General features: G+C 39.7%; 1 protein-coding gene across 26 annotated transcripts in view; it reads right to left on the minus strand.

Moving 5' to 3' along the window:
- Window positions 1-25,665, minus strand: part of R3HDM2 (R3H domain containing 2) — a 162,918-nt gene that overhangs the window by 31,160 nt on the left and 106,093 nt on the right. For 13 of the 26 annotated variants that reach the window (XM_043564551.1, XM_043564553.1, XM_043564555.1 and 10 more), the window contains 9 exons: window positions 12,840-13,039; window positions 10,292-10,315; window positions 8,436-8,477; window positions 5,748-5,834; window positions 5,098-5,224; window positions 4,169-4,247; window positions 3,465-3,524; window positions 2,761-2,901; window positions 2,243-2,351 (listed from right to left, as the gene is read on the minus strand). In XM_043564551.1, coding sequence (XP_043420486.1) covers window positions 2,243-2,351; window positions 2,761-2,901; window positions 3,465-3,524; window positions 4,169-4,247; window positions 5,098-5,224; window positions 5,748-5,834; window positions 8,436-8,477; window positions 10,292-10,315; window positions 12,840-13,004 — 834 coding nt within the window. In that variant the 5' untranslated portion in view covers window positions 13,005-13,039. Of the gene's footprint in view, window positions 1-2,242; window positions 2,352-2,760; window positions 2,902-3,464; window positions 3,525-4,168; window positions 4,248-5,097; window positions 5,225-5,747; window positions 5,835-8,435; window positions 8,478-10,291; window positions 10,316-12,839; window positions 13,040-22,850; window positions 22,921-25,665 lie in introns of all 26 variants that reach the window. The other 13 variants (XM_043564565.1, XM_043564560.1, XM_043564563.1 and 10 more) reach the window with 4 other exon arrangements.

Raw genomic sequence — 25,665 nt, forward strand, 5'->3', positions numbered from 1 at the left:
TTGGGAATGAAATCCAAGTGAAGCTAACCTCAAAGCTTAAGCAGTTTTTCTCCTCTTAACTATAGCCACTGGAGGGAGGGAAAGAGACAGAAATTACAGAAATAGAGAAGAAAGAGAACAGAGCAACATAAAGAGGAGAAGAGAGAGAAAAGGAGAACAGAACAGAAAGAAGGATGGACAGGGAAAGGAAGAGACAAATAAGGTACGGTGGAAAGGAGAGAGAGAGAGAGAGAGAGTGATAGAAAGGGAAAAGAAGGAAATGGAGGTTAGAGAACTTTAAATTCTCTGAAAAATGTAGAGAAGGTGATGAGGGATGACTGGGCAGATCACCACCTCTGGCTAGCCCACCACCCAACTCTCCATCATCGTTTTCCTCTCTTGGCCTGTTGAGTTGTGAGCACTGTCCTGGGTAGGGTGTCATACACAGTGTCCTTTTCCATACTGCTCTTGAAGGCAAGATGCTCTGGGGGAGACAACCCGTCCAATGAATGTCATCAGTTATAAAAGATTCTGACCTTTAATCCAGAGGCTCTGAAAGCTTCAGATGATGCAACCAAGGAGGCTGCTGCTCTACGCTGATCTTCCTGATCTTCACCCATCTCCACGGGTAGGTATAACTTCAGGAGTATCAACTTTTCACTAGGTTTAACTCTCACTAGCATTAAGAACCTAAATTCTACTCAATGTCTTTTTACAAATCCCATTTCAAGAAGACATAGGACCTCAAGTACCCCTAGCACTGGTGAACCAGTGACAGAGCAGAAAAAGTATAATGGGCTTTGAGGTCAGGCAGAATTTCAGCTCTGTCACTTCTGAAAAATGTTATTTCAGGCAAGTAACTTAACATCTCTTAGCCTTGGTTTTCTTATATTTAAAGTGGAGCTAATAACCCCCATGTATACTGGGTTGTGGAGAGGATTAAAAGAGATAATGCACAGAATGTGTTTAGAACAGAATCTAGGTCAGGGAAACACTCAAAAGAAATAACAATTAATGTATTTATTATTAATATCACGGACCGAAAATGCAGAGAGCCTACCCTACTATGGATCAAGCCTGATGCTGAGAGATGAAAAGTTCGTAATATGGACAGATTCTACTCCGCCCCAATGTGCCTCTAGGCCTGAATAATTCCTGATCCACAGAAAAAGGGTTTTGGGAAAATGGAGAGAAGGGCATCAGGATGGAAAGGCTCTTTCTGATTTTTAAAATTTTGTCTTTTTTTTAAATATTTCATTGTTTTCAATCAGACCCAGCGTGTTTGTCCACAAAAGATAATGGCGTTTTTCTCAAAAGGACTCCCTCAAATACTCAAGTAGCAAGCAGGAAAAGTCCTGGTCTCGAGACCATACGATATCCCAAGAAAATTAATTTTGACTCTAGAGGTAAGATATTATTATAGTTATCATCAATTAGCAAGACTCATATTGGCTCTACCCAACCATGCTCTTCAAATCTTAATCCTGGTTCTCCACCTAACCTCCTCTGGAGGTCAAACAGAGGCTGGCTGGATCTAAATGCTGTATATGGCTGGGAAAACTAATCCCCAAACAAAAACTTACTATCTGAAGAGTAGGCTAGAAGTCAGGGCAACAGCCAGGCCCGTGAGTGAAGCGATAGGGCAGACTGTTCACGTTTTACTCCCACGGGAATAGAATAAAAAGGGGATACTGCCTGAGATTCCCAGCATCAAATGTCAAATCAACTCACTCACCTTGGTGGAAGGAGTTGGGAAAATAAGGAGTTTGCAGAAAGGGATCAGAAACATCTTTATAAGTGGGTAAATTACATCACAACTTTGCCAGTCCAAGGCTAGCCCTGAGCTAGGATAAGACAGAAGTGGGATAAAATAACTTTTAATGGTTCCCAAAGAAATTCCTAACTATTAAAGAAAAAAAAGAATGAAGCCGTCAGCTGAATCAAGGCTGAAGCAGGGAGGAACCTTGCTTTGTCCCCAAATGACCTAGAGCTAGAAGTCAGTGGCAGAACCAGGGAGTTCCAGGCCAAATGAGGAAACCCAGCAAAACTCAGCACCATGTCTCTCTGGGGCTAAGAGGGCGGCATTCAGCTCAACAAATGTAGTCAGTCCTCAAAATTAAGCCACAGCCAACTGAGTAGAACTCAATACATTTCTCCATACTAAGATATTTCGAGTTTTCTTTATCCCACAAAAATTCTTCTCCCCTCCCAGTTTCTCTTACTGCAATCTCTCTGTATGGCCCCACCCCTTTCCATTCTTCACCTGGTTATCATCTCGGTCCATACTGGCATCATCTCTCTTGAGAATGAATCTCTGTTGAAATTCTGTATTCTTCTCATCCTTTATATGTTCTGAGAATCTCTGTTCAGGGCTGGTTTGGGAGAGAAATGTAGAAAGAAGGAAGGAAAAAGACCCTTTTGTTAGGAAGCAGACCTTCTAGTATAGCACTCTTAAAAATTCCACAACTCTCCCTCAAGGGATTTCTGGAGTCACACATCCACAAAGCCACAGTGAAATCCTCAAGGTCTATTCTTTGTAAGCTGTCTTCCTCCAAAGTTATACCTGTCCTATCAATAAAGGTGAAGAGACGCCAGGGGCCAGCCTTCACAAAACACAAGTGCCTCCTAGACTCTATCTCTAACTCCTCACAAAGAGTAGGAATTGATAATATAACCCTCCACATTGTCCCCTCCCCAGAAAGAGACATCTTGATCCTACACCTTCCTCTTCCACGCTAGAGGCTATCCCAGGAAAGTCTTCCAATCTCTTTCCTCCCTTACATTCTTGTGTTACTGGTTTTGTTGATGATGACAGCTTTTCCAGTTTGATCAACATTGTGGTCCATCCCAAAATAGGCAGCTACCCGGTGTAATAGCATCCGGTGATATGAGGTCATCTGAGGGAACTTCTTGAACTGGTTACTGAAGGGAAACCAGGGGGCGGGGAAGTGAAATAAGGAAAAACAACAGCAATAATAACCAATTGTAATTTTTCTTACAAGTGTCTAAAGTGGAGAATTTCTTAAGAGGAACAGACTTATTATAAGGAAGATAGATCCTCACTCAATGGGAACCAAAAAGGTTCTCTCAGCTTCTTTATCTATAGCATTTTGTAGATCACTCTGATCCACTACCCTCATTAAGACTATTCCTAGGTTTCCCCTTCCTGTATGGTATTCTACAAAGAAAAAAGGGAGAATTTGAAGAATAATTAAATATGGGACAAGGGCTGGCTACTGAAAAGATATCAATTCTTTTCAACTCAAGTCTATGCAATAACTTAAAAACCTTGCTTGGTTTTCACAATATACTTTTTAATTCATTCTGATTACTTCTCCCCAATTTCTTTTGGTTCCCAGTGAGTAATTACTTCAAAATTCAGACTTCAAGGGAAATATGAAAGGGGGATATCCTAAAGTTGTACCTAAATTTCTTTTCAGTGCCCCCTCCCACCTTTAAATGTGTATTTCGTTCAAGTAACTTACTTGTTGTCATTAATAAATTCCAGAATCTCCTGTTCTAATTTTAGCAGCATCATTCTGTCCCTGTTTAGAAAAGATTAAAACAAAACAAAACAAAAAGCAGCCCTCCCATAGACATTGAAAGCATTGAAACCTGCACACTACAGAAGCTGAAGGGAGGAACAGATCCAACCCCCAATAGCAGACCAATAACGTAGACAGACCTCACGGGCCTGTCTTATATTACTTTAAAAAAGAAAAACAATCAAGTAGAGAAACAATCATTTTGCAGATCCTCCTAATCATGTACTTTGTTTTCCTTATCAGAAACCTAATTCTGCTGGCAGCTATGTTCCTTTAAACATATACTTTACACTTATAAAATCTAATCAGTAGTCTACATTCTATCTGGTTATAGATGTATATTTAGTTTTTAGACATATCAATTTTTTTTCCTGTACTTTTAAATCATACTCCCAAGACTTTAGATTTCTTTGCCTCTGCATTCTCCTTCCACAGAATTTGTCTCAACTCTTCTGAAAGCAGATACCTCAACACGAGGGTACTATGAATCCCTCGCAGAATATAAAACTATACTGGAGGGAAATGGTGGGGGAGGGGGGTGGGAATCCTAGATTCGAGTAATGGAAAAATTTTGAGAAGCTGCTTGACCTCTTAGGTATTCTGCTGGGCCCTGCTATCCCCCTTCCATCAAATAATGTTTTTACCTTGGGTTCTTTTTCAGTGTATTTACAAGAAATTCATGTAGGTCTATTCCAGTGGAGTCTGTATATTCTTGGCTGGAGTCTAGAACCACCACAACAAAAGAAATTTAAAATAAATGAAACCACCTCACATGAAATCTAATCATAAGCAGAAGCCCACAATTCAATGAGGGTTTTAGCTTAAAAACCAGAATGATGCTTGATTTACCAGCTCCTGCCCCAACTCCCCATGACAATGATGGAAGGTAGAATCTGGGTCACAGTGTTGCATCAGTATTACACTGAAAAGCTACTTGACTATAATTAAAATTTGCTGAATGTTTTAACCAAAACAAAGCAGATTTTATTCTAGTTAAAGAAAATAAATTCCAGGTAAGAGCAGTTGGGGCTGAATTTTCCAGAATCTCAGCAAACAGCTTCAAATGTTATTTATTATTTATTTATTTATAAAAATTTAATCCCAAGATTGCCTTTTCCTCTCAACTATAACTTCTATGGAGCAGGTATTTTTGCTACCAGCCCAAGAGTTTAAAACCACAGACAGCTTAATAATTAGATACAAACCTGATTTAAAAAAAAAAAAAATCACTCTAAGCATCCCCAAATCAAAATATAAACGGTATCTGGAGGATCTGCTACTAGTGATGAATCATGTCACTACTTATTCCACAGCAGAAATAGAATCAGAATTAACTACGATGACTTCTTATAGACAGTGCCAACATTAACAGAGTAGCTCTCTATAGCATGTTAGCCCCTAAGGCAGGGTTGGCTAAATCAGCAAAGAAAGTAACCTACCTAGTTAGGCACCTCCCCAAGTCAGCAAGACACTAGGAACTGTTGGGCCAGTAAGGTCAGCAGGTTCCAAGATGGAAGGAAAAGACACTACAGAGCACTACATAGGACACAAGAGAGGTGGGGAAAGTCCTCACCTCTAGAAAGCATCTTCCTTGGGACCTTTTCTTTGTTTTTCTCCTTGTCTTCCTTTTCAGAGACATCTTTTGTGGATTTTTCTTCCTCTTTGTCAGAGGGGCAGCTGATGTGCAACTGAATTATATCCTTAGACAAGAGAAAAGAGGAATATTATCAAAGGGGGAAAAGAATTTCAATTCTCCCACAGGATTTTACTCTCCCTTGAAATGTCATAGAAGGGAAATCTTGAGTTACAGAAGATAGTATTTTGTTGATTAAATTGTCTTAGTTTTTGTTCTACCAAAAGGGTGAAAAGCCAAGCCTTTTCTGCCAACGATCACAGCTACTATATGGAGAGCTCAAGTTACACTGGCTGTTCTTGGCATAGAAACTGGACAGATACGGTTCTAATCACCAGAGGGAAAAAGTGTGGGTGGGAAAACAAGATTCAACCCTGGGATCTCCTCATCTGCATCATCTCAGGTGGTCCAGGTGTGAAGACCTATGCTTCATGTTCTCACCCATGCACTCTGCTTTACCACAACCACCTGTTTTGAAGCCCCTTCTACCCTGGTTTCCAGGCCTAATGCTGATGCTGTGGTTGTTACACTACAGTTTACCAAACAAGGGCAAAACTCAAAAGTTACACTTACTCTTATAAAGGACATACCTGGGTTTCCAGTGGCCCATCAGCAAAAGGGACAGAGGACTCCTCACACACTGCCAGGCTGCGCACCAACTTCAGCTTGGAATTAGACTGAAACGAACAAACAAACAAACAAATATATATATATTACTCACTTGGTGGACATTCAGAAAGCTTTTCGCTGAACGAAGGGTATCCTCTTTGGCTCTGTTAGTTGCTGCTTCCATTAAGTACAGGTTTTTTTGTTTTTCCCTTCAAACAGGCCTTACTCGCCAGTTCCTGATTTACTTCAAAGATAATTCCCCTGCTTACATTAGTAGACATATAAAAACAAAATGGCTACCTTGAACAGATGATAGGAAAACCACTTCACTTAGCTTTCTCTACCTCCTTTCTCTACCAATTTCAGATTCAGAGGTTTACTGAAAATACACAGTAGCAGAGCTTAGTAGATACTGGATTTAAGAGCCAGAAGTCCTAGCTTCAACTCCTGCTTTTGTGCTCATGAGCTATGAGAGACCCTGAGCAAACTACTTGACCTCTCTGGATCTCTGTTTTTCCCTCAATGAAATGGGGATAAAAATACTTAAAGGATGGCTTGTGAGAATTAAGTGACATAAACTATGTTAACACAGTGCCTAGAACAGAGTGATAATAAATGCTAAATGACTCTAAACCTGAGGTGGCAAGGGTATGGAAAGAAGTGTCTGAAAAGAGTAAAGAGAAAGAAATTTTTATAACATTTGGGATTTAACGTGGTAAGAAGCTAATGCACTTGGTTTACTTTCGCTGGCTAAAGAATACTTTGCAAATCATTGCTCTCCTAAGGATCCCCAAAGCCAAAAATTATAGAATTGACTCACTGGAAATCTACCTATAAACATTTACTAAGAGTTCTTATAATAAAATCAAGGTTTACAGTAAATATAATAGCACAAAACATGGCATGTGTGTTCTGGGTTGTGCAGTATAGTGCAAAGAACTCGCAAGTCTGAAGAACTGACTTCAAGCCAAGTTCTGCCACTTACTAATGAATATCTTGTCAAATTCACTCAGTGTCTATAAACCCAAGTTACCTAATCTGTAAAATGGACATAACAACTGTCTTACTTATCTCAAAAAGCTTGGGTGGAAATTAAGTAGAAGTGAACACCTTCTGTTGTAAACTTTAACATCAAGCCCGTCACTGTGGATTTAGGCCATGTCAGGCAAAACACAGACTCAATTTATCCTATGTGTGGTGTTCAAATCCAAGCCACATACTGTCTGAGCCACTCCCAAATTCTGCCATTGCTTTTTTGGGGGGAAAGGGGGTGGGGTAGACACCCTTAATTATTCCTCTGGTGACAATTCTTCTCACTGCAAGAAAGGGTTTTTTGGTTTTTTTTAAATTTATTTTTTATTTTTTTATTTGAGAGAGAGAGAGAGAGAGAGAGAGAGAGAGAGAGCGCATGTGTCAGTGGGGGAGAGGGGAATAGGGAGAGAGAAAATCTTAAGCAGGCTTCACACTCAGCATGGAGCCCAGTGCAGGGCTTGATCCCATGATCCTGGGATCATGACCTGAGTTGAAATCAAGAGTTGGACACTCAAGTCACTGAGCTACTCAGGTGACCCAAGAAAGGTTTAATATTTTATTGTTCCCTCAACTAAAATTAAAAAGCCATCACACACTAACACATATAGTCCTCCTTGATAACGCTGCTCAAAATAGTCTGTGATGTGCTAATTTTATCAAAAAATGATTAAAAACAAAATCCTCCTCCCTGGCCCAACCTAAAAAGTACCCCCCCTCCGCCCCGCCAAACGCTGTATTTTTAGGATGTCCAAAACTGTTGAGTCATTTCTACTAATGGTGCAGGATTTATCTTGAAGGGTAAATGGAAAAAAATGTTGGAGGGAAAAATAACACTCATAGTACTCCTAGAGAAACCAGAGGTGAGGAGAGAAACTGGCTTTCCAGCAGAACCAGTACCAATGTGCTCAGGCTTTGTGACAGACTACAGCTGGGCATCAGAAATAGACTGTGGCTGAACTAAAGGTAATGGAGAAAAATAAAGCCAGACCCTCCAATAGGAAATGTGTGCATGTGTGTGTGCACATTCACAATTAGAGTATAAAGTGCAGGCAGAAAAACTTTGCCTATATATAATCCAAATAAAGTAGATATTAATGATAAGTCCATTGTGAAATGTATTACTAATAACAGTAGAAAAGAAGCTACAGTAGTCCCCTCTTATCATCTGGGATACTTTCCCAAGACCCCCAGTGGAGGCGTAAAACTATGGATAGTACTGAACCCTATATATATTATGTTTTTTTCCCTATACATACATACCTAAGATAATGTTTAATTTATAAATTAGGCACAGTAGCAGATGAACAATAACAACAATAAAATAGAACAATTACACTATAATAAAACTTACATAACTGTGGTCTCTCCCCCCCCCCCCCACCCAAAACATCCTACTGTACTGTACTCATTCTTTTTCTTGGGATGATGTGAGATGATAAAATGCCTACATGATGAGATGGAGTGAGGTGCATGCTACAGGCATTGTGACGTATCAGTAGGCTACCAATGAACTTCTGATGATATATCAAAAGGAGGATCATCTACTCCTGGACTATGGTTGAAGTGTGGTAAGTAAAACCATGGAAAGTGAAACCTCAGATAAGGGGGGGACTACTATGTAGAGAAAGCGCTCTCACCTTGGCTCTTTTCCTGGCATGACCATGGCTGGATGTCCGCCTCTGTTACAAGGGGATTAGAAAATATTAAAGGTGTAGAAAATCAGCACTTAGGTTAAAAACAATACAAGTTTACAAAGAAAAAGCATTACAGTAGCTAAACTATGATGAGAACCACTTGGTGTAGTTGTCCCCCCGTCCCCCTCTGCCACAGCCCTAGCAACTGTGACACGGAAGGGACCACGGGCCACCTATAGCACATCACCACTTACCATGAAGAAAATGAATAGGAAGACACTTACTGGTTAGCCTTCACAGGTTAATAAAAATTACTTTTGGATAAACCACAGAATTCTCTCTTAATTAGGAGGCTTCTGGAAATGTCACTACCATAGCACTGACAGAGTGCTTTTTCCCAAGCATGATCACAGGAGCCTAGTTAACCCATAATGAACAGGCAATATGGCCCTTAATCATCACTTATTGTAACATCTTTATAGGAAAACACATTCAGAGTTCCAACTTGAGATACTCAAAGGACCTGTCCCTATGGCTGCTGATATGGAATGAAGACACTTCTTGCCAAATGTCTTCCTCACTGAGGATGAGAATCCTCCCAGTTCTAAGCACCTGGTTGTGGCTCTTATAGCCTGTCTGGGACAGGATAAAACTAAGGGAGCATGGAAGATATGGACAAGACTTCCAGAGCAAAGGGAGGGTAAAAAGAGTGGGTAAGGAGCAGAATAGAAGCTGAAGAAGATGAAGAATGAGGGCCTGTGGTAGGATGAGGGAAGAAACAACGAATTAATTGATGGGGTCTCTGAACAGCTGCAAAGTCAAAATGGGGGCTTTTGGGAAGAGATGAGGTAGGGTTATGTATGGGATGAAGTACCTAGGGCTTCTCAGATGTTCAGAATGGAACTCACTGCCATTGAAGTATGGAGAGAACTGAGGTTAGGTGGCGAAGGGAAAACAAGACAAAGGCAGAGTACCAGTAGGGTTCTGGGTAGGTGAGGATTTCTTTCCTTTTTCCTCTTCACTAGTTACCAAACAACACTGCCACAATGCAAAATGGAAAATCAGGAAGGCAGATGGAAAAAGTAAGAAATGATGGTGAGTCTGGTCAATGTAAGAGATGTCACAGTAAGGGAAGAGCCATAGTCCAGGAATGTGTCAACTGTTTTTTCAAAAAGGTAGTAACATACACAGAGCACAAACATTCAAGAGGTATAATGGGGATATATATAATAAGTCTCCTTTCATATCTGTCCCCCAGCCACCTGGTTCTCTCCTAATGACTCAAGTAGTACTGACTTTCTTGTCATCTTTCCATATATCTTTTATGAATATGTAGAAGCTTATTGTACATGTGCACACACAGGCTTTCTTTCTTTTTTTTTTTAAACCAAATAGATGTATATTGTACACACTGCTCTGAACCTTGCCTTTAAACTTTTTTTTCACAGATGTTATTCTATGGAAGATCTACTGCTTTGCTTAATGTCTAATATGGTATTTCACTCTGTGGCTATCCCATAACTTATTTTACCAGTCCCTTAAATCATGCCATTTAGGATATTTCTGATCTTTCGTTTGTATAAACAATGCTTCAATGACCACATCATTAAGCACATCTACAAATACTGTATATCTGTAGTCCAATTAAAAAAATTTTTTTTAATTAAAAATTTTACAAAGTATTGCCAAATTGCCCTTCAAAGAGATTATTCCAATTTATAGCCTTACAAGCAATGTATGAATCTGCTTACTTCCCAGAATGGATAGTTTTCATTTCATTGTCAGACACGTACTTAAAGTCTAATATGTACCAGGCACCACGCTAACTACTGGAGGATACAGAGATAAAAAACACAAACCTTGTCCAAAAGGGACTCATAATCCTGTTGGAGAAGACAGACAAATAGACAATTACAATACAGTACAAATGCATTCCAGAAATAGTTATGCAGTGCTATAGGAGCACATGGTACAAGTGTCTAACCCAGACCTAGTAATTCACAAACACATACATTCACAGATATTGAGTGCCTGCCAAGAACTGTGTGGGCCTTAGAGATACAATGGTGAGCCCAAACTGACCTAATCCTGGGCTTCACTGAGCTTATAGTTCTGTGAAGGAGACACAGATAGGCATTACTCAAAGAACTATATACAGTGTAGACCTGCAATGGGTGATTAAGGTTGTCAGGGAAGGCTTCCTGGAGAAAGACACATCTCAACTGAGTTTTGACGGATAAACAGGTATTAGACAGATGCTGGCATGGGAGGTTCAGGCGTTGGAGGAGGCCAAGAAAAGAATACCACATAAGGCATTCTACGCAAAGAAAGCATGCTTTCTCCAAACTTTTCAGCTCTTATAACAGGGACCAATGAATCAGATAACGCCGATGCACAGAATGCCAGAGGCGGATGGCCAGGCAAGGGACTAGGTCACAATATGCCATGCTGACAAATCTGGGTCTTGGCCTAGGACAATGAGACACACAGAACGTTTGAGAAAAATGAACATAATCAGATCTCTATTTCATGGCCATCTGTATAAAGCAGTATGGTAGATGAATCCAAAAGGATCACAAATTTGAAGGCAGAAAGCCCAGCTAGAAGGTCACACTCAGCTGGTTGGCTGAAGACAGGTGTTAGTCAGGGTTAATTTGCCCATTCAAAATTCAGTCTCAGAACCTGCCTTTTATAGCACTGTTTGCATATGAAAGACGTTCTGAGTTCCAATTGCTGATTCTAATAATACATCTCACACAGTGCAAGCAATGAAAGTCCTCTTTCTGCAAACTTTCTAACTCCAACTTCATAAGAAGCACTCCCTTGACAGCATCAGTAAGACTCCTGGGGAGACTTCCAGGGTATGAGTCGGGGGGAGGGGCAGGGAAAGGTAGGAGAAAGAGCAGAATTTTTAGTGTTCTTGAAAGGGCACATGATCTGTTGGGAAATGGCGGAGGGGAGAGGGCTTCTGAAGGGTGGGACAAGACTAAAGACTTCTAGAAGGATCAGGAGCTCCAGTAGATGGCAGCAGCAGCTCCACCTGCTCTAGCAGCAGCAACAAGTCAGAGGGGAGGTGAGTTCCCTTCCAACCTCCGACACGATCTATTTGTATATCCAGGTGAAAACATTCTTGAACTGAGTGTCTATAAGGTGTGTAACACCTGTACACATCCCTTCTTTTCTGCCTATCTTCAAGGAGTACACACAACAGGAGTTCCGAACACCTCTTCAAGTGGTCTCCTTAGAATAACTTGGATCCAGAAGTTCATTTAATTACTACCTTCCATGTAATATGACAGCACATAATTAAACATTCATCACTTATCTGTCCTGAGGATTTAAAACTCATTATTGGTATCAGTGGAGGCTGAAAGTATAGCTGGAACGGTGGCAGACTGTCTCTACAAACTCTGGGAGGATGGGCGGGGAATGACAACTCAGATGCAAAAGATAATGGAAAGAAAAGCAGCCAGGACAGAGATCTGGCAAGCTGTTAAGTGGAAAGACAGTAGAAGAACAGGCAGCAGGAGAACAAAATATTTCAGAGAGCTGTCTGATTTTAATTCATCCCTTTATGTTGTTGCTGTTTTAATCTCTTAAGAAGAAAAAGCCTAGATGAATTGGGTTGTCAAAAGAAATTATGTTTCAAGTTTCTAGTGGTTGCCACTGCTTTTTAAACTAACTTCTTACTGTCTATCTCCTAAGCATACAATAAAGACCAGTCTAACCCCTGGGCACGAAGGAAAGGATTTATATAATCTGGATCTGGGTAACACAGGAAACTAGCAGTGACCACAGAAAAGAGAGGACTGGAACAGGTAAACTAGAGGCTCAGAGTCTTAGCTGTCTGGGTATCAAACAGGAGCCCTGGAGGAAGCTCGGCTGGCCATCTACTGCCATCATATCTGCACTGAACTACGAATCTGGAGGGAAAACAACATGGCAACCAAAGAGTGAAATTCTTCTCACTCACTTAGCAAGTGGCAAGTTCAGAGATTATTTCTGACCCAGAAAATGCTGACTGCTTTAACACAACCAGGATATGAATTTAACACTGTGTGTAAAGCCAGGCAGCTGTAATTTTAAGAATTTATTGTATGAGCCATATTATGACTTGTTAAATAATGTGTTTGTATACAGTTTATTTTTTGATAGTTCAAAAATATCAAAAGGTAGCAAGAACCAGTGTAACTCGGGTCCAAATGGATTAGGAAATTACTCTGTCTTCTTTAGACTTCACTGTGGACATTTTATGATAAAAAAGGAAGGAGACAGTTCTTGAAAGCTGGAAAATAGGTTTTTAGGAAGAATCAAGTGACTGGCTTCTTACAGACTGCCAATACCACTTATGCTGACCATTCTATTCTGGTATAATGAGTGTGCATATGATGTACTTCTAATTCTTACCTGTGTCTCCTGACGCAAACTAGTATCTTCACTCTCTTTCTCAGTTTCTTCCTTACTTGGAGTCTTAGATACAAACTTGTTTTTGTTTACAGATTCTTCCACCAGTTTTTTTTCTGATTCTTTCATTATTTCCAGGGTCTCTTGAGTAGTGTTACTGTTAGACATCTTCTTCGATATAATACAGTAGCCTCTATGGACTCCTAAAGAAACATCAGACGCATTAAACAGGAAGTGTTTATCCATACACACAAGACTTGTATTTCACACTAGTCTGCAGCAGTCACCCTGTAACCCAGAAAAGGGTCTCTGAATAACTGCTGCCCCTGGATTAATTTCTTCTTTTAAAAAAAGCTTTATTGAGGTAGGGGTGCCTGGCTGGCTGTTGGTGGAATGTGCAACTCTTGATCTTGGGGTTGTGAGTTCGAACCCCACACTGGGTGTAGAGATTACTTAAAAATAAAGTCTTAAAAAAATAATAAAAGCTTTATTGAGGTAAAGCTGGCATATGATAAACTGCATATATTTAAAACGTACAATTTAATTATGAAACATGCACACACCTGGGAAATCATCATTACAACCAATGTAGTGAGCACATTCATCACCCCAAAAGTCTCTGGCTCTTTTATAAGCCCTTCCTCCCCTCTCCATCACCCACAGCCTACCACTGATCTGCTGTTACTACAGATTAGCCTTCATTTGTTAGAATTTTACATCACACATTGCCTGGATTCTTTTACCCAGCATAATAACCTTGAGATTCACCAGGAGTCAATTCTGAAGCAATGTAGTATGAGCCCTCTTAGCATTTTATTTGCCCCCCTTGTTTCCTACAGAAATCTGCTCACATTTTCAGCTTGAGCACATGATAGAGTTAACTCACTAGACTCTCTCCAAAAAGAAGAAAAACACCATAAAGCTCTATTCACCACCAGAGAGGACTACTCTCCTTTCCCAAGGGAGAACTTCCACAGTTACCACAAACCACAACAATGTTACCAACTTCAAGTGTCTCCCCCACCAAAAAGCAGCAAAATCAGTAGATGGTTTATAAATTCTTAAATTCTTTCCTTTAGCTTAAGCAAACTAAGGAGTAGCGAGCTTTGTGGTCAGCTGTCCTTTATAAAAACTGGGTCTCTCCCTGAAGGAAGAGAAAATCTTTGCTTTGTTATTCACTATTTGTTCAGTCATTCTACAGTCTCCCAATGATACAGAGCATCCATACTGCAGGGACGGCCAGCTCTTCATTACTGTTGACACCTGGGAAGTCCTGTAATGAAGTCAATCAACACAGTAATCCACGCACACACTCAAACACAAGTTTGCTGAGGTTGCTCCTTACATAGATTACAGACTACTTCAATTCTGAATGCTTCTTTCCTTTCTTTAAAAAGAGAAGACTAGGGGGGGGCACCTGGGTGGCTCAGTCGGTTAAGTGTCCGACTTCAGACTGGGTCATGATCTCACGGTTTGTGAGTTGGAGCCCCACATCGGGCTCTGTGCTGGCAGTGTGGAGCCTACTTGGGATTCTCTCTCTCCTCTTTCTCTGACCTTCTTCCACTTGTGCTTTCCCTCTCTCAAAATAAATAAACTTAAAAAAAAAAAAGATAAGACTAGAAACTCTCCCAGACTTTGTATCTATTCCATGTGGCCTTAGAAACAGAGCCAAACAAATAGCAATGATTCAAGAAAACTGTCACACCAGGCATTTTTTCCTCCTTCAAATCAGTTTAAATGATAAGACCCTGAAGGCTCTTAAGGAGCACAGGTAATCTCATCCTGGCATAAGTTAAACAGTCTGCAAGATTATTGCTTTGTTCACCTTGTGGTGACTCTTGGGCAGCTGCCTAGAGACTTAGTTGGCACAGGGCTAAATGAAGGCCCTTTAAAAGGCCAGAGAGTCATTCATACAATCACAGTCATACAGTTGAATTTAAGATGACAAATACTGGAAGAAACAAACTACACAATAAAATGGCCAATATTCTATTTTTTAATTAACTGGATCTATTACCTAGAGGATTCTATAAAAAGACTTCTACGAACCCACGAAGCTTTATGGATCACTGGCTGTACATGGAGACTGCGTATACACATATTTATTTTTTCTCCCATGGGTAAATCAGGCATCCATTGTCTCCAGTTTGAAGTGTAATAAAACCCAGCACATGCCTTTTCCATATCTCTTAGGTGGGAAACATCAATAGAGATCAGAATTGGAAGAGATCTTAAATATGACTTCATGCAATTTCCCCCCACCTCCCGATATCAGACCTCCTTTCTGTACCCTCCTGAGAGGAGCCTACAAGCCTCTCCGAGAAAACTCCTGGCACAGTATCATCTCACTACTTCTTAAGCAGTCTTAACTCTTATACTCTATACTTTTTCCCTATAATAAGCTATAAATGGTTTCAATCTTGATGCTAAATCTGCTGCGGAGTCCCACAAAATTAAGTTTACTTCTTGTATCATGTAATTGACCTTGAATATTTTTCTTTTTCAGGCTTAAATAGCCTCAAACAGAGTTCTCTGTCAGAAAGAGAATGTGACAGTTGGGGAGTGGGGAAATTGGATGAAGCTGGTCAAAAGGTAGCAGCTTCCATTTAGAAGACAAAACGTACTGGGGATGCAAAGTACAACATGATGACCATAGTTAATGCTGCTGTAAAGTATATTTGAAAGTTGTTAAGACAGTAGATCCTAAAAGTTCTCATCACAAGAAAAAAAAAATTTTTGTAGCTACATAAGGAGAGGAATGTTAGGTAAACACTATGGTAATCATTTCATGGTATATATGTACGTCATTATGTTGTACACCTTAAACTTACACAAAACTATATGCTCTTTGTATCTCAATTTAAAAAGGGGGACAGTGAAACAGAAAAATATAAAGCAACTGGGTGTTTCTTTTTCTAGGTCTCAATTACCAAATAGGTGTATTTCTTCAAATCAGAATGACAACTTTGCAGCTCCTCTTCACACAGAAGTTGGAAAAGGCTCAACTATCTGGATACCTAGACCAACTTCAGTGTCCAAACACTGTTTTCAGCCAAAACACTATGGGAAAAATCAACCAAACAAAAAAAAAAGGTCTTTCATAATAGTCACCCGTGGAATATGGTCATATATTCCAACTGCAGGGCTTTAAAAATTATTTATTTATTTATTTTTTTAAGCAGGCTCTATGCCCAATGTGGGGCTTGAACTCAACCCGAGATCAAGAGTTGCATGCTCTACTGACTGAGCCAGCCAGGTGCTCCCCAACTGCAGTTTTAAGGAGCTACATGGTTTTCTTCATTCATTGGGAAACAGAAAAACTTGAGCTTTAGATTCTTAAAAACACCCATAAGACAGTGATTAATGATCCATCCACTTTTAAGAATTTTGATAGGCATTTCCACTGAGACTACCAGCATTTAATGAGCTATAAAAGATAAAGTAATTCTTACTCCAGGGAAAATGCAAATAGCAGAGGAAGAGGTATCCTAGTACACCACTCAAATCTCCCCTTTCTTCTACACTTAACAGTCTAGCCCAGATTTTCTTTTGGTGTTTGCCTTCCTCTGAGGACACATGATCAAGGAAGGTGACCCTATCCCTGAGCCCAAGAAGGTGGGCTAGATCAATTGTGGCAATTGTTTCCTTTTTGTGACTGGTTTGAGAAGGGACAAGTAACTCAATCATCACTAGTGAAATATGAGAGGACTTTGCCAGGTGAGTGGCTTCAAAGAAAGGTCATAAAAAAAAAAGAAAGAAAGAAAGAAAGAAAGAAAGAAAGAAAGAAAGAAAGAAAGAAAGGAAAGGCCATTCACTCTATTTAAAAGAAGAAAAAAAGCCACTAGAAAAGAATGGTTATCTTCTACTGAAGATAGCTTGTGTGCAGATGATGCAGGACTGCAATATTCTATAAACTCAGAGGATAATAGAGCAGATAGAAAAAGCCTGGATCCTTGATGCTGAGATAGACAGAATTAGTCAACCTGGATGGTACCTCCCAACATGTGAGGTCATAAGTCTTATTATCATTTAAGCTCTTTTGAGTTGAGTTTACTGTTCCTTCTAGTCAAAAGCATCCTGACATAGTCAGAAATGGTATGTGAAGAGAGACTATCTGAACCAGACAGAAAAGCCCAGCTTTAGAAGTAGAAATAATTGACAGAAAGATGATAATAATCAGCTAAAATTTTTGGAGTGCTTACACTGTGTCACTATCCTAAAGTGTTTTATGTATCCTGTTTAATCTTACAACAATCTTATGAGATACATATTTTATTATCACTATTTTATAGATAAGTAAACTGAGGTACAGAGAAGTTAAGTAATGTAAGGTTATTGAACTGGTAAATGGTAGAACAGGGCTCAAAGCCAGGAAATTTGGCTTTAGCACTTGCTTTCTTAACCTTTATCCAATACTTCCACTACGGGGACAGATGTCCAAAAACTAGGCAGAATGGAAAGTCCACCAGAGATACAAAGGAATCATGGAATCTCATAACTGGAAGGGGACTCAGAGGCGTTCTCATTTACCTCCATCCTTCTACATCCATAGTCCTTCTCAGTCAGGTTCCTGAATCATCAAGTCTGAAAAATGGTCGTCCTAACCGTTTGTATACTTTTAGTGAAGGGAAAGTCTTCTCCAAAAACAAACCTTTTTTGGGGGGAAATTATAAAGAGGCAAAACTCATCTTCCTATTCTTTCTGCCACTGGCCCCAGTTTAGTTCTCTGGGTAAGTCATAAAGAACAAGCTTAATCCTGCTACCATGTGAGTCCCATACGGGAGACAACTTTATCTTCTTTTTCTAAATATTCCCAGCCTCTCACTCTCTCTCTCTTTTTTTAGGCATTATTATTTTTTAAATTTAAATCCATGTTAGTTAATGTATAGTGTCGTACTGGTTTCAGCAGTAGAACCCAGTGACTTATCACTTACATATAACATCCAGTGCTCATCCCATCAAGTGTCCTCTTTAATGCCCATGACTCATTTAGCCCTTTAGTCCTTCCTTCCACCCAACAGCCCTCCAGCAACCCTCAGTTTGTTCTTTGTATTTAAGAGTCTCTTATGGTTTGCCTCCCTCTCTTTTTATTTTTCCTTCCCTTCCCCTAAGTTCATCTGCTTATGTTTTATTTCTTAAATTCCACATATGAGTGAAATCATGTATTTGTCTTTCTCTAACTTATTTCACTTAGCCTAATATACTCTGGTTCCATTCCCGTTGTTCCAAATGGCAAGATTTCATTCTTTTTGATTGCAAGGAATATTCTGTTGTGTATATATACCACAACTTCTCTGTCCATTCATCAGTCAATGGCCATGTGGGCTCTTTCCATACTTTGGCTACTGTCGACAGTACTGCTATAAACCTTGGGATGGATGTGCCTCTTCGAATCAGCATTTTTGTATCCTTTGGATAAATACTTAGTAGTGCAACCCCTGGGTCGTAGGATAGTTTATTTTTAACTTTTGGAGGAACCTCCATGCTGTTTTCCAGAGTGGCTGCACCAGTTTGCATTCTCAACAGTGCAAAAAGTTTCCCCTTTCTCTGCATCCTTGCCACCATTCTGACAGGTGTGAGGTAGTATCTCATTGTGGTTTTGATTTTTATTTCCCTGATGACGAGTAATGTTGAGCACCTTTTCATGTATCTGTAGCCATCTGGATGTCTTCTTGGGAGGGCTAGGAAGACACTTCTTGGAAAAGTGTCTATTAAAATATAGAGGGGACACTCAGAGACAGAAGGGCTTTTTCTCCCTTTTAATCCATGGCCTAGTAGAAAGAATGTTAAGCAAGAAGATAATAGCTAGAGGCTAAACATTGTGACTTACCCTGTGGCAAAATTCCTGTAAACTTTCCTGTCCTTTACCAATTTGTATATCAAGAGTAAATTACTCCCAACTGATACTCCTATTTTTTAAATTGTTTAAAATCTGGGGGCTCAGGAGAATAGATAAATTGTTGTATGTTCATGGAATACTGTTAAGTCAGGTCTTCAAATCACATGGTCTTAAGTTTCCTCACCATTTTGCGTCTAGATAAAAGAAACCATCCTCAAGTTAACAAAGGCTAGTTATAAGAGATAGTGTTATTACTCGTTGAAAAATACACTTATTACTCATTGAAAAATACACTGAGTTCAAAATTGTATTGCTTGAGCTGTGGCTCTCTTTTGTTCTCCAAAATAACCTTTAACTATGGCCATTTCTAGTCCTGCAATCCTATGTAGAAGTCTCTCCTTTCTCTTGGGGCAACAAATTCTCCAACGCAAAAAGCAAAAGTTGCAGCTGAGGGACAAGAAAAAGACAATTTATTAACTAAAAAAAAAAAAAAAAAAAAAAGTCTTAAGGAGCAAGAATAAAGCTAGTAAGAGAAGGGTTAAAAGCAGAGAAGTAATTTCCACTCTTCATGGGTTACTCAATAGAGAGAGAGAATGAAGGGCTTGGGACGGTCAGAAAAAGAAAGGAACTATTTCATATGTAACTTGACTAGAACAAAGCAAAGACATTAATGTCCCAGGAGAGCCAAGATATGTGTTTTCCTACAACCTATTTGTGCACATTGTACATTTCATCCAGGCAAACAGCACAACTTTAAGACAGAATGTCTCCTGAGAACACTCAGTGGCTCAAAGCTGTGGAGAGGGGACTGTCAGAAGTGGGGGGCAAGGAGAGAGTGAGGAAATAGGATCATACAGGGGAGGATGATTAGGAGCCAAAATCTGACAATTTTTTCAGGGAGAATACTGCATATTCCCCATAAATTTTTTAACTGCCAAGGTAAGTACCTTCCAGAGCACAGTGAAATTGTATATCCTTCCATCAACTCATAAACAACTTTCTAGGCATGAGGCCAAAAAGAATTTATTATATAGGGGACACTCAGAGACAGAAGGGCATTTTCTCCCTTTTAATCCATGGTCAAGTACAAAGAATGTAAGCAAGAAGGTAAGAGGTAGAGGCTAAAAATTCTGACTTACCCTGTGGCAAAATTCCTGTAAACTTTCCTGTCCTTTACCAATTTGTGTATCAAGAGAAATTATTCCCAATTGATATGCATATTTTTTAAATTGTTTAAAATCTAAGGGCTCAGGAGAATAGATAAACAAATTGTATGTTCATTGAATACTGTGCCACAATAAAAAAGAATGAACTTTTGGTGCTTGCCTTCCTCTGAGGACACATGATTAGGGAAAGTGACCATAGCTACCCCTGAGCCCTAGGAGATGGACCTTAATTAGGTACACCAACTATGGTAACTGTTTCCTTTTTGTGACTGGTTTGGGAAGAAAGAAGTGACTCAATCATTACCAGTGAGACTAGGGAACTTTGCTGGCCATATTACTGAAATACACAAAAACATGGATGGATCTCAAAATTATTATGGTAAGTAAAATAAAGCAGAACTCAGTTCAAAAAAAATACGTAGGTCCATTTATAAGAAGTTCAAGGACAGGCAAAACTAAACTATAGTGATTTAAATCAGAAAGTGCTTGCTTAAGCACTATCAACAATAGTCAAAGTATGGAAAGAGCCCAAATGTCCATCGATGAATGAATGGATAAAGAAAATGTGGTATATGTATATACAATGGAGTATTACTTGGCAATCAAAAAGAATGAAATCTTGCCATTTGCAACTAAGTGGATGGAACTGGAGGGTATTATGCTAAATGAAATTAGTCAGAAAAAGACAAAAATCATATGAATTCACTCATATGAAGACTTTAAAAGACAAAACAGGTGAACATAAGGGAAGGGAAACAAAAATAATATAAAAACAGGGAGGGGGACAAAACAAAAGAGACTCATAAAAATGGAGAACAAACTGAGCGTTGCTGGAGGGGTTGTGGGAGGGGGGATGGGGTAAGGGGGATGGGGGGAGAGGCTGTGGGATGGGGTAAGGGGCATTAAGGAATCTACCCCTGAAATCATTGCTTCACTATATACTAATTTGGATGTAAGTTTAAAAAAAAAAAAAAGTTAAATTATAAAAAAAAAAACAAAGAGGGGGCGCCTGGGTGGCGCAGTCGGTTAAGCGTCCGACTTCAGCCAGGTCACGATCTCGCGGTCTGGGAGTTCGAGCCCCGCGTCGGGCTCTGGGCTGATGGCTCAGAGCCTGGAGCCTGTTTCCGATTCTGTGTCTCCCTCTCTCTCTGCCCCTCCCCCGTTCATGCTCTGTCTCTCTCTGTCCCAAAAATAAATAAACGTTAAAAAAAAAATTTAAAAAAAAAAAAAAAGAAAGAAAGTGCTTGCTTAGGATTTGGGGGTAAAATACTAGGATAAGGGATCCTTCAAAAATGATAAAAATATGCTATCGTGTTTGGGGTTATGGTTACATGGGTGTATGCAACTGTCAGGCCTTATTAACTGAATGCTAAAGATTTGTGCATTTTATTATATGTTACTTAAACACATACACACACGCTCTTAGGAGTCAAGACAATGGGGACAAAACATCTATGCAGTTAAAATGGCAGGGTGAAAACAAAACCAAACAAGTCTATGTGCTCATGCATGGCAAGCCTATTCTTAATTTTTGACTGGAGTTGGGAGAAAAGGAAAACAACACTAATGTATACTGAACACAATTATGAATCTGGTGCTTTATGCACCTCAACTCATATTCACCAAAGTAGGTAAGCAACTCCACAAGGTCACAACACTACTAAGTGACAGACAGACCAGACCAGAACTCTGGTACTGTCTGATTCCAAGGTCTACATTCTTTCTATGACTTTGATTTATTGTTTCTATACATTATTTTATTTAATCCAAACAAAACTCCTTAGCAGGACATTTTTTAGATGAAGAAACTAAAGCTGAGAGGAATTAAATAACTTTCCCAAGTTAACACAAGAGGGCCAAGGGCAGGATTCCAACCTAGCTATGTCTAATACTAAAGTTGTAGGTGTCCCAAGGTAGACATTCAAGAGTGTTGGGGTATGAAGCGTGGGATGAGAAGGGTGCCTAGGTCTGAGGCCTCTCTTCAGAGAGTGTCAGTGGGGACAAATTTTGGGGTTCAAAAATTAGGTTTCTAAGTTCTCCTGTCTTTCCCCTCCATCTGGGTCACTCCTCATGACTTCATACTTTTTAGTTTATAGAAAGTATTTTATTTGACCTTCTCAAGGTATAAAATATTATTTCCATTTTTGAATGAAATACTACCTAATACTACATGAATTGCTCAGGGACATACCATGTATATAAAGAGACAGAGTTCAAACCCAGCTCTTCTTGTGGCAAAATCCTATGTTCTTTCTACTACAGTGCTCAAAGCACAAAAACCAACAACAGTATGATAACTGCATGCCTAAAGAGGTAAATGGCTCAACAGCCCTGGAGGACATGAAAGAAGGCCCTAAGGTCCAACACTCCCTTCTCTTCAAAGAGAGAAAGCAGAATATGGGGGAAAAGGCAGTAAAGTACTTAATGGAACATGTAAGTCTACAGCTATGTGACAGGCACCAAGTCCTTTAAGGACTTCAAAAGTCAACTGTCACAGGCTTCACTAGTACTAGGCAAACAAAAATAACAACAATAATAACAATTGTGCCAATTTTCTAAATCAGGGAAGTGTTAAGAAAATCACTCTGCTCTATAAATGCAAAAGGATTCACTGATGTGTAAGGAAGGCCACAGGCATTGGCTGATGTCCAGAGCAATTCCTTAGGCAAAGTAAAGAGAGAAACAAGATTAAAATGTTCTGGACATGTACCCTCTTCCTTTGTTCAATATGTTATGGCTGTACTTGCCCTGAAATAAGAACTGCAGGTGCTTTTGATCAATGGACTGGAATGCTGGGCTTCATTATAATTTCTACCAGCTCCTCTACATTCTTTACCAAAAATGCCCATTTTACTTCTGTGGGCAAAACAGAACAAATCAAATTTCCTCCTCTTTCAAGCAAAGAACAGCAGTGGGGGCCTTTCCTTCTGCTGCTTCCATTTTCTTTAGCTTTATCATAGTAATGCTGCTATGTAGAAAATATCACAGAATCTCAGGGATGGAAAGGACCTTGAAAGTTCACACTGTCTTTTCCCGTGCCCTGGCAAAATTGCTCCCAAGTCAATCCAGAGAAGACATTCTGGAAAAGAAAAAAAAAATAAATAAAAATCACGATTTACCTACTGTCCATGGCATTTCAGGATGCCTTCTATTACTAACTTAACCGCCATGCAGGTAAATCTATCTTGCCCTACTGTGATGACCTTAGAGGTCAATGCCACCGCTTGTTAGGTAGGGAGGACACCTAAGCCAACAATTTAGTATTAAAAGAATTATTTCAAAATATAAAATTGAATGAGAGATTGGCCAGGGAAGTGAAAAAAGAACAATCTAATTTCATATAAAGGAGCCAGGAACCTTTAAGAATCATTATTCCTTAAGCCTCTGCTGCAAAGGAGAGTCTGCTATTTACTTGGCAATATCCAATCACTTCTTCCTTAAAAGAAGTGGTTTTTAGCTGGACACATGGCTGCCTGGAAAAAAGCAACACATATCCCAACCTCCACTGTAGCTAAATAGGAGCACATGACTAAGTTCTAGTCCATGAGACATAAGAAGCAGTGCTATGGATTAAACTATGTGCCTCTCTAAATTCCTATGTTGAAGCCCTAACCCCCAGTATCTCAGAATGTGACTGTATTTGGAGACGGGGCCTTTAAGGAGGTTATTAAGTTAAAATGAGGCTGTTAGAGTGGACCCTAATCTAATCTGACTGGTATTCTTGTAAGAAAAGGAAATTTAGATACACAAAGAGACATCAGAGATGTATGGGTAGAGGAAAAACCATGTGACATAGCCTTCTGGAGAAACCAAATCTGCCAACACCTTGATCTTGGACTTCTAGCCACCGGAACTATGAGAAAATGAATTCTGTTGTTAAACCATTCAGTCTGTGGTATTTTGTTATGGTAGCCCTAGGAAATTAATACAAGTAGTAAATACAACTTCTATGAAGTATCCTTAAAGGAAGTGGGTAGCCCTTCTTTACTTTTCCCTAATTCCTGCTTGCTTAAATGTAGAAGTAAAGGCTGGTGCATTAGCAGCCATCTGGTACTGTGAGATGATACTAGGATTGAAAACCACAGGTTGTGAGGCAACAGACAGAAGAAACCAGGGTCCTTGACTACAGCAGTCAGACTAGAAGGACTCCCCTAGATTTCCTGAATGTGAGAAAAATACACTTCACTCTTATTTAAGATACTATTTAGGCACACGCATGCACACACACATATACTAAGTAATTCTGATTTAAAAAAAAATTCCTTAATTCCTAGAAGCAAGGAATCCTGTAGCAACACTAGAGCTTATATGTACTTGAAAGGAAAGAGGTAAAATAAGGGAAAGTTGGCATTTTTTTAAAGATTTTATTTTTTAAACTATTTTAGTGTTTATTTATTTATTTTTGAGAGAGAAAGAGAGAGAGCAAGCTCATACGAGTAAGACAGGGGCAGAGAAACAGAATCCCAAGCAGGCTCTGTGCTGTCAGTGCAGAGCCTGACATGGTGCTCAAACTTATGAACTATGAGATCACGACCTGAGCCGAAATCAAGAGTTGGATGTTTAACCAACTGAGTCACCCAGATGCCCCTAAAAGATTTTATTTTTAAATAATCTCTACACCCAACATGGGGCTCGAACTCACAACCCCAAGATCAAGAGTTGCATATTCCACTGACTGTGCCAATAGGCAATCCAAAAGTTGGCATTTTATGGGGGATATAAGAGCATCACTACTCTTGGGCTCTAATGCTACCTCTGCTGCAAGGAAAAGGCTAAACATAATAATAGGGTGAATTAGGGGCAGTGCCCAACAAAATAACATTCAATCTCCAGAATGTAGGAGGCAGCAAGCACATTGTAGTGGATAAATTTATGGACTTTGTAGCTTGACGTGAATTTGGCTACGAGACTGTTTCCAAAACTTAGTAATCATGTAACTGAGCCTCAGCCTCCTCATTTGTAAGATTAGGCATAATGCACATCTCACAGAGCCATTGCAAAAACATGTGAGATAACGAATGCAATGGACCCATACACAGTAGGTATTCAATAAATTTTAGTTCCTCTTCATCACATTCCACATTAAGAAGGAAGAGGAAGATAAATGAATGACCTTTTTTCCTTGGCATCTTGTATACACCCTTTTCCCAATCAGTACAGGAGCTACTGATATTGAAGAGGTGAGACTCTTATCTATTTTAATGATAAGCGGAGAGTAAAGACTGCAAGAAAGAGAAAAGGAAATTTTATTTACCCCTTAGTGTTGGCTTCCTATTTTTCTTGGTCCTTTGGTATTTTAAGAACTGTTTTTTGCAGGGTGTCTGGGTGGCTCAGTCATTAGTTAATCATCCAACTTCAGCTCAGGTCATGATCTCATGGTTCATGAGTTGGAGCTCCACGTAGGGCTGGAGCCTGCTTTGGATTCTGTGTGTGTGTGTCTCTCTCTCTGCCCCTTCCCTGTTCGCACTCTGTCTCTCTCCCTCTCAAAAAAATAAACATTTAAAAAACAAAACAAAACTGCTTTTTACAAAAAAATCAGTTCAGGTCGGGGCACCTGGGTGGCTCAGATGGCTAAGCGTCCAGCTTGATTTCAGTCCAGGTCATCATCTCAATGGCTTGTAGGACTGAGCCCCACCTCACCTTGGGCTCTGCACTGATAGTGTGGAGCCTGCTTGGGATCCTCTCTCTCTGCCCCTTCCCCACTCGTGTGCTCTCGCAACTCTCTCTCTCAAAAAATAAATAAACATTATTTTGAGAGAAAGTGAGAGACAGAGTGTGAACGGGGGAGGGGCAGAGAGAGATGGAGACACAGAATCCAAAGCAG

This window comes from Prionailurus bengalensis, chromosome B4, assembly GCF_016509475.1.
Source record: "Prionailurus bengalensis isolate Pbe53 chromosome B4, Fcat_Pben_1.1_paternal_pri, whole genome shotgun sequence".
Taxonomy (NCBI): domain Eukaryota; kingdom Metazoa; phylum Chordata; class Mammalia; order Carnivora; family Felidae; genus Prionailurus; species Prionailurus bengalensis.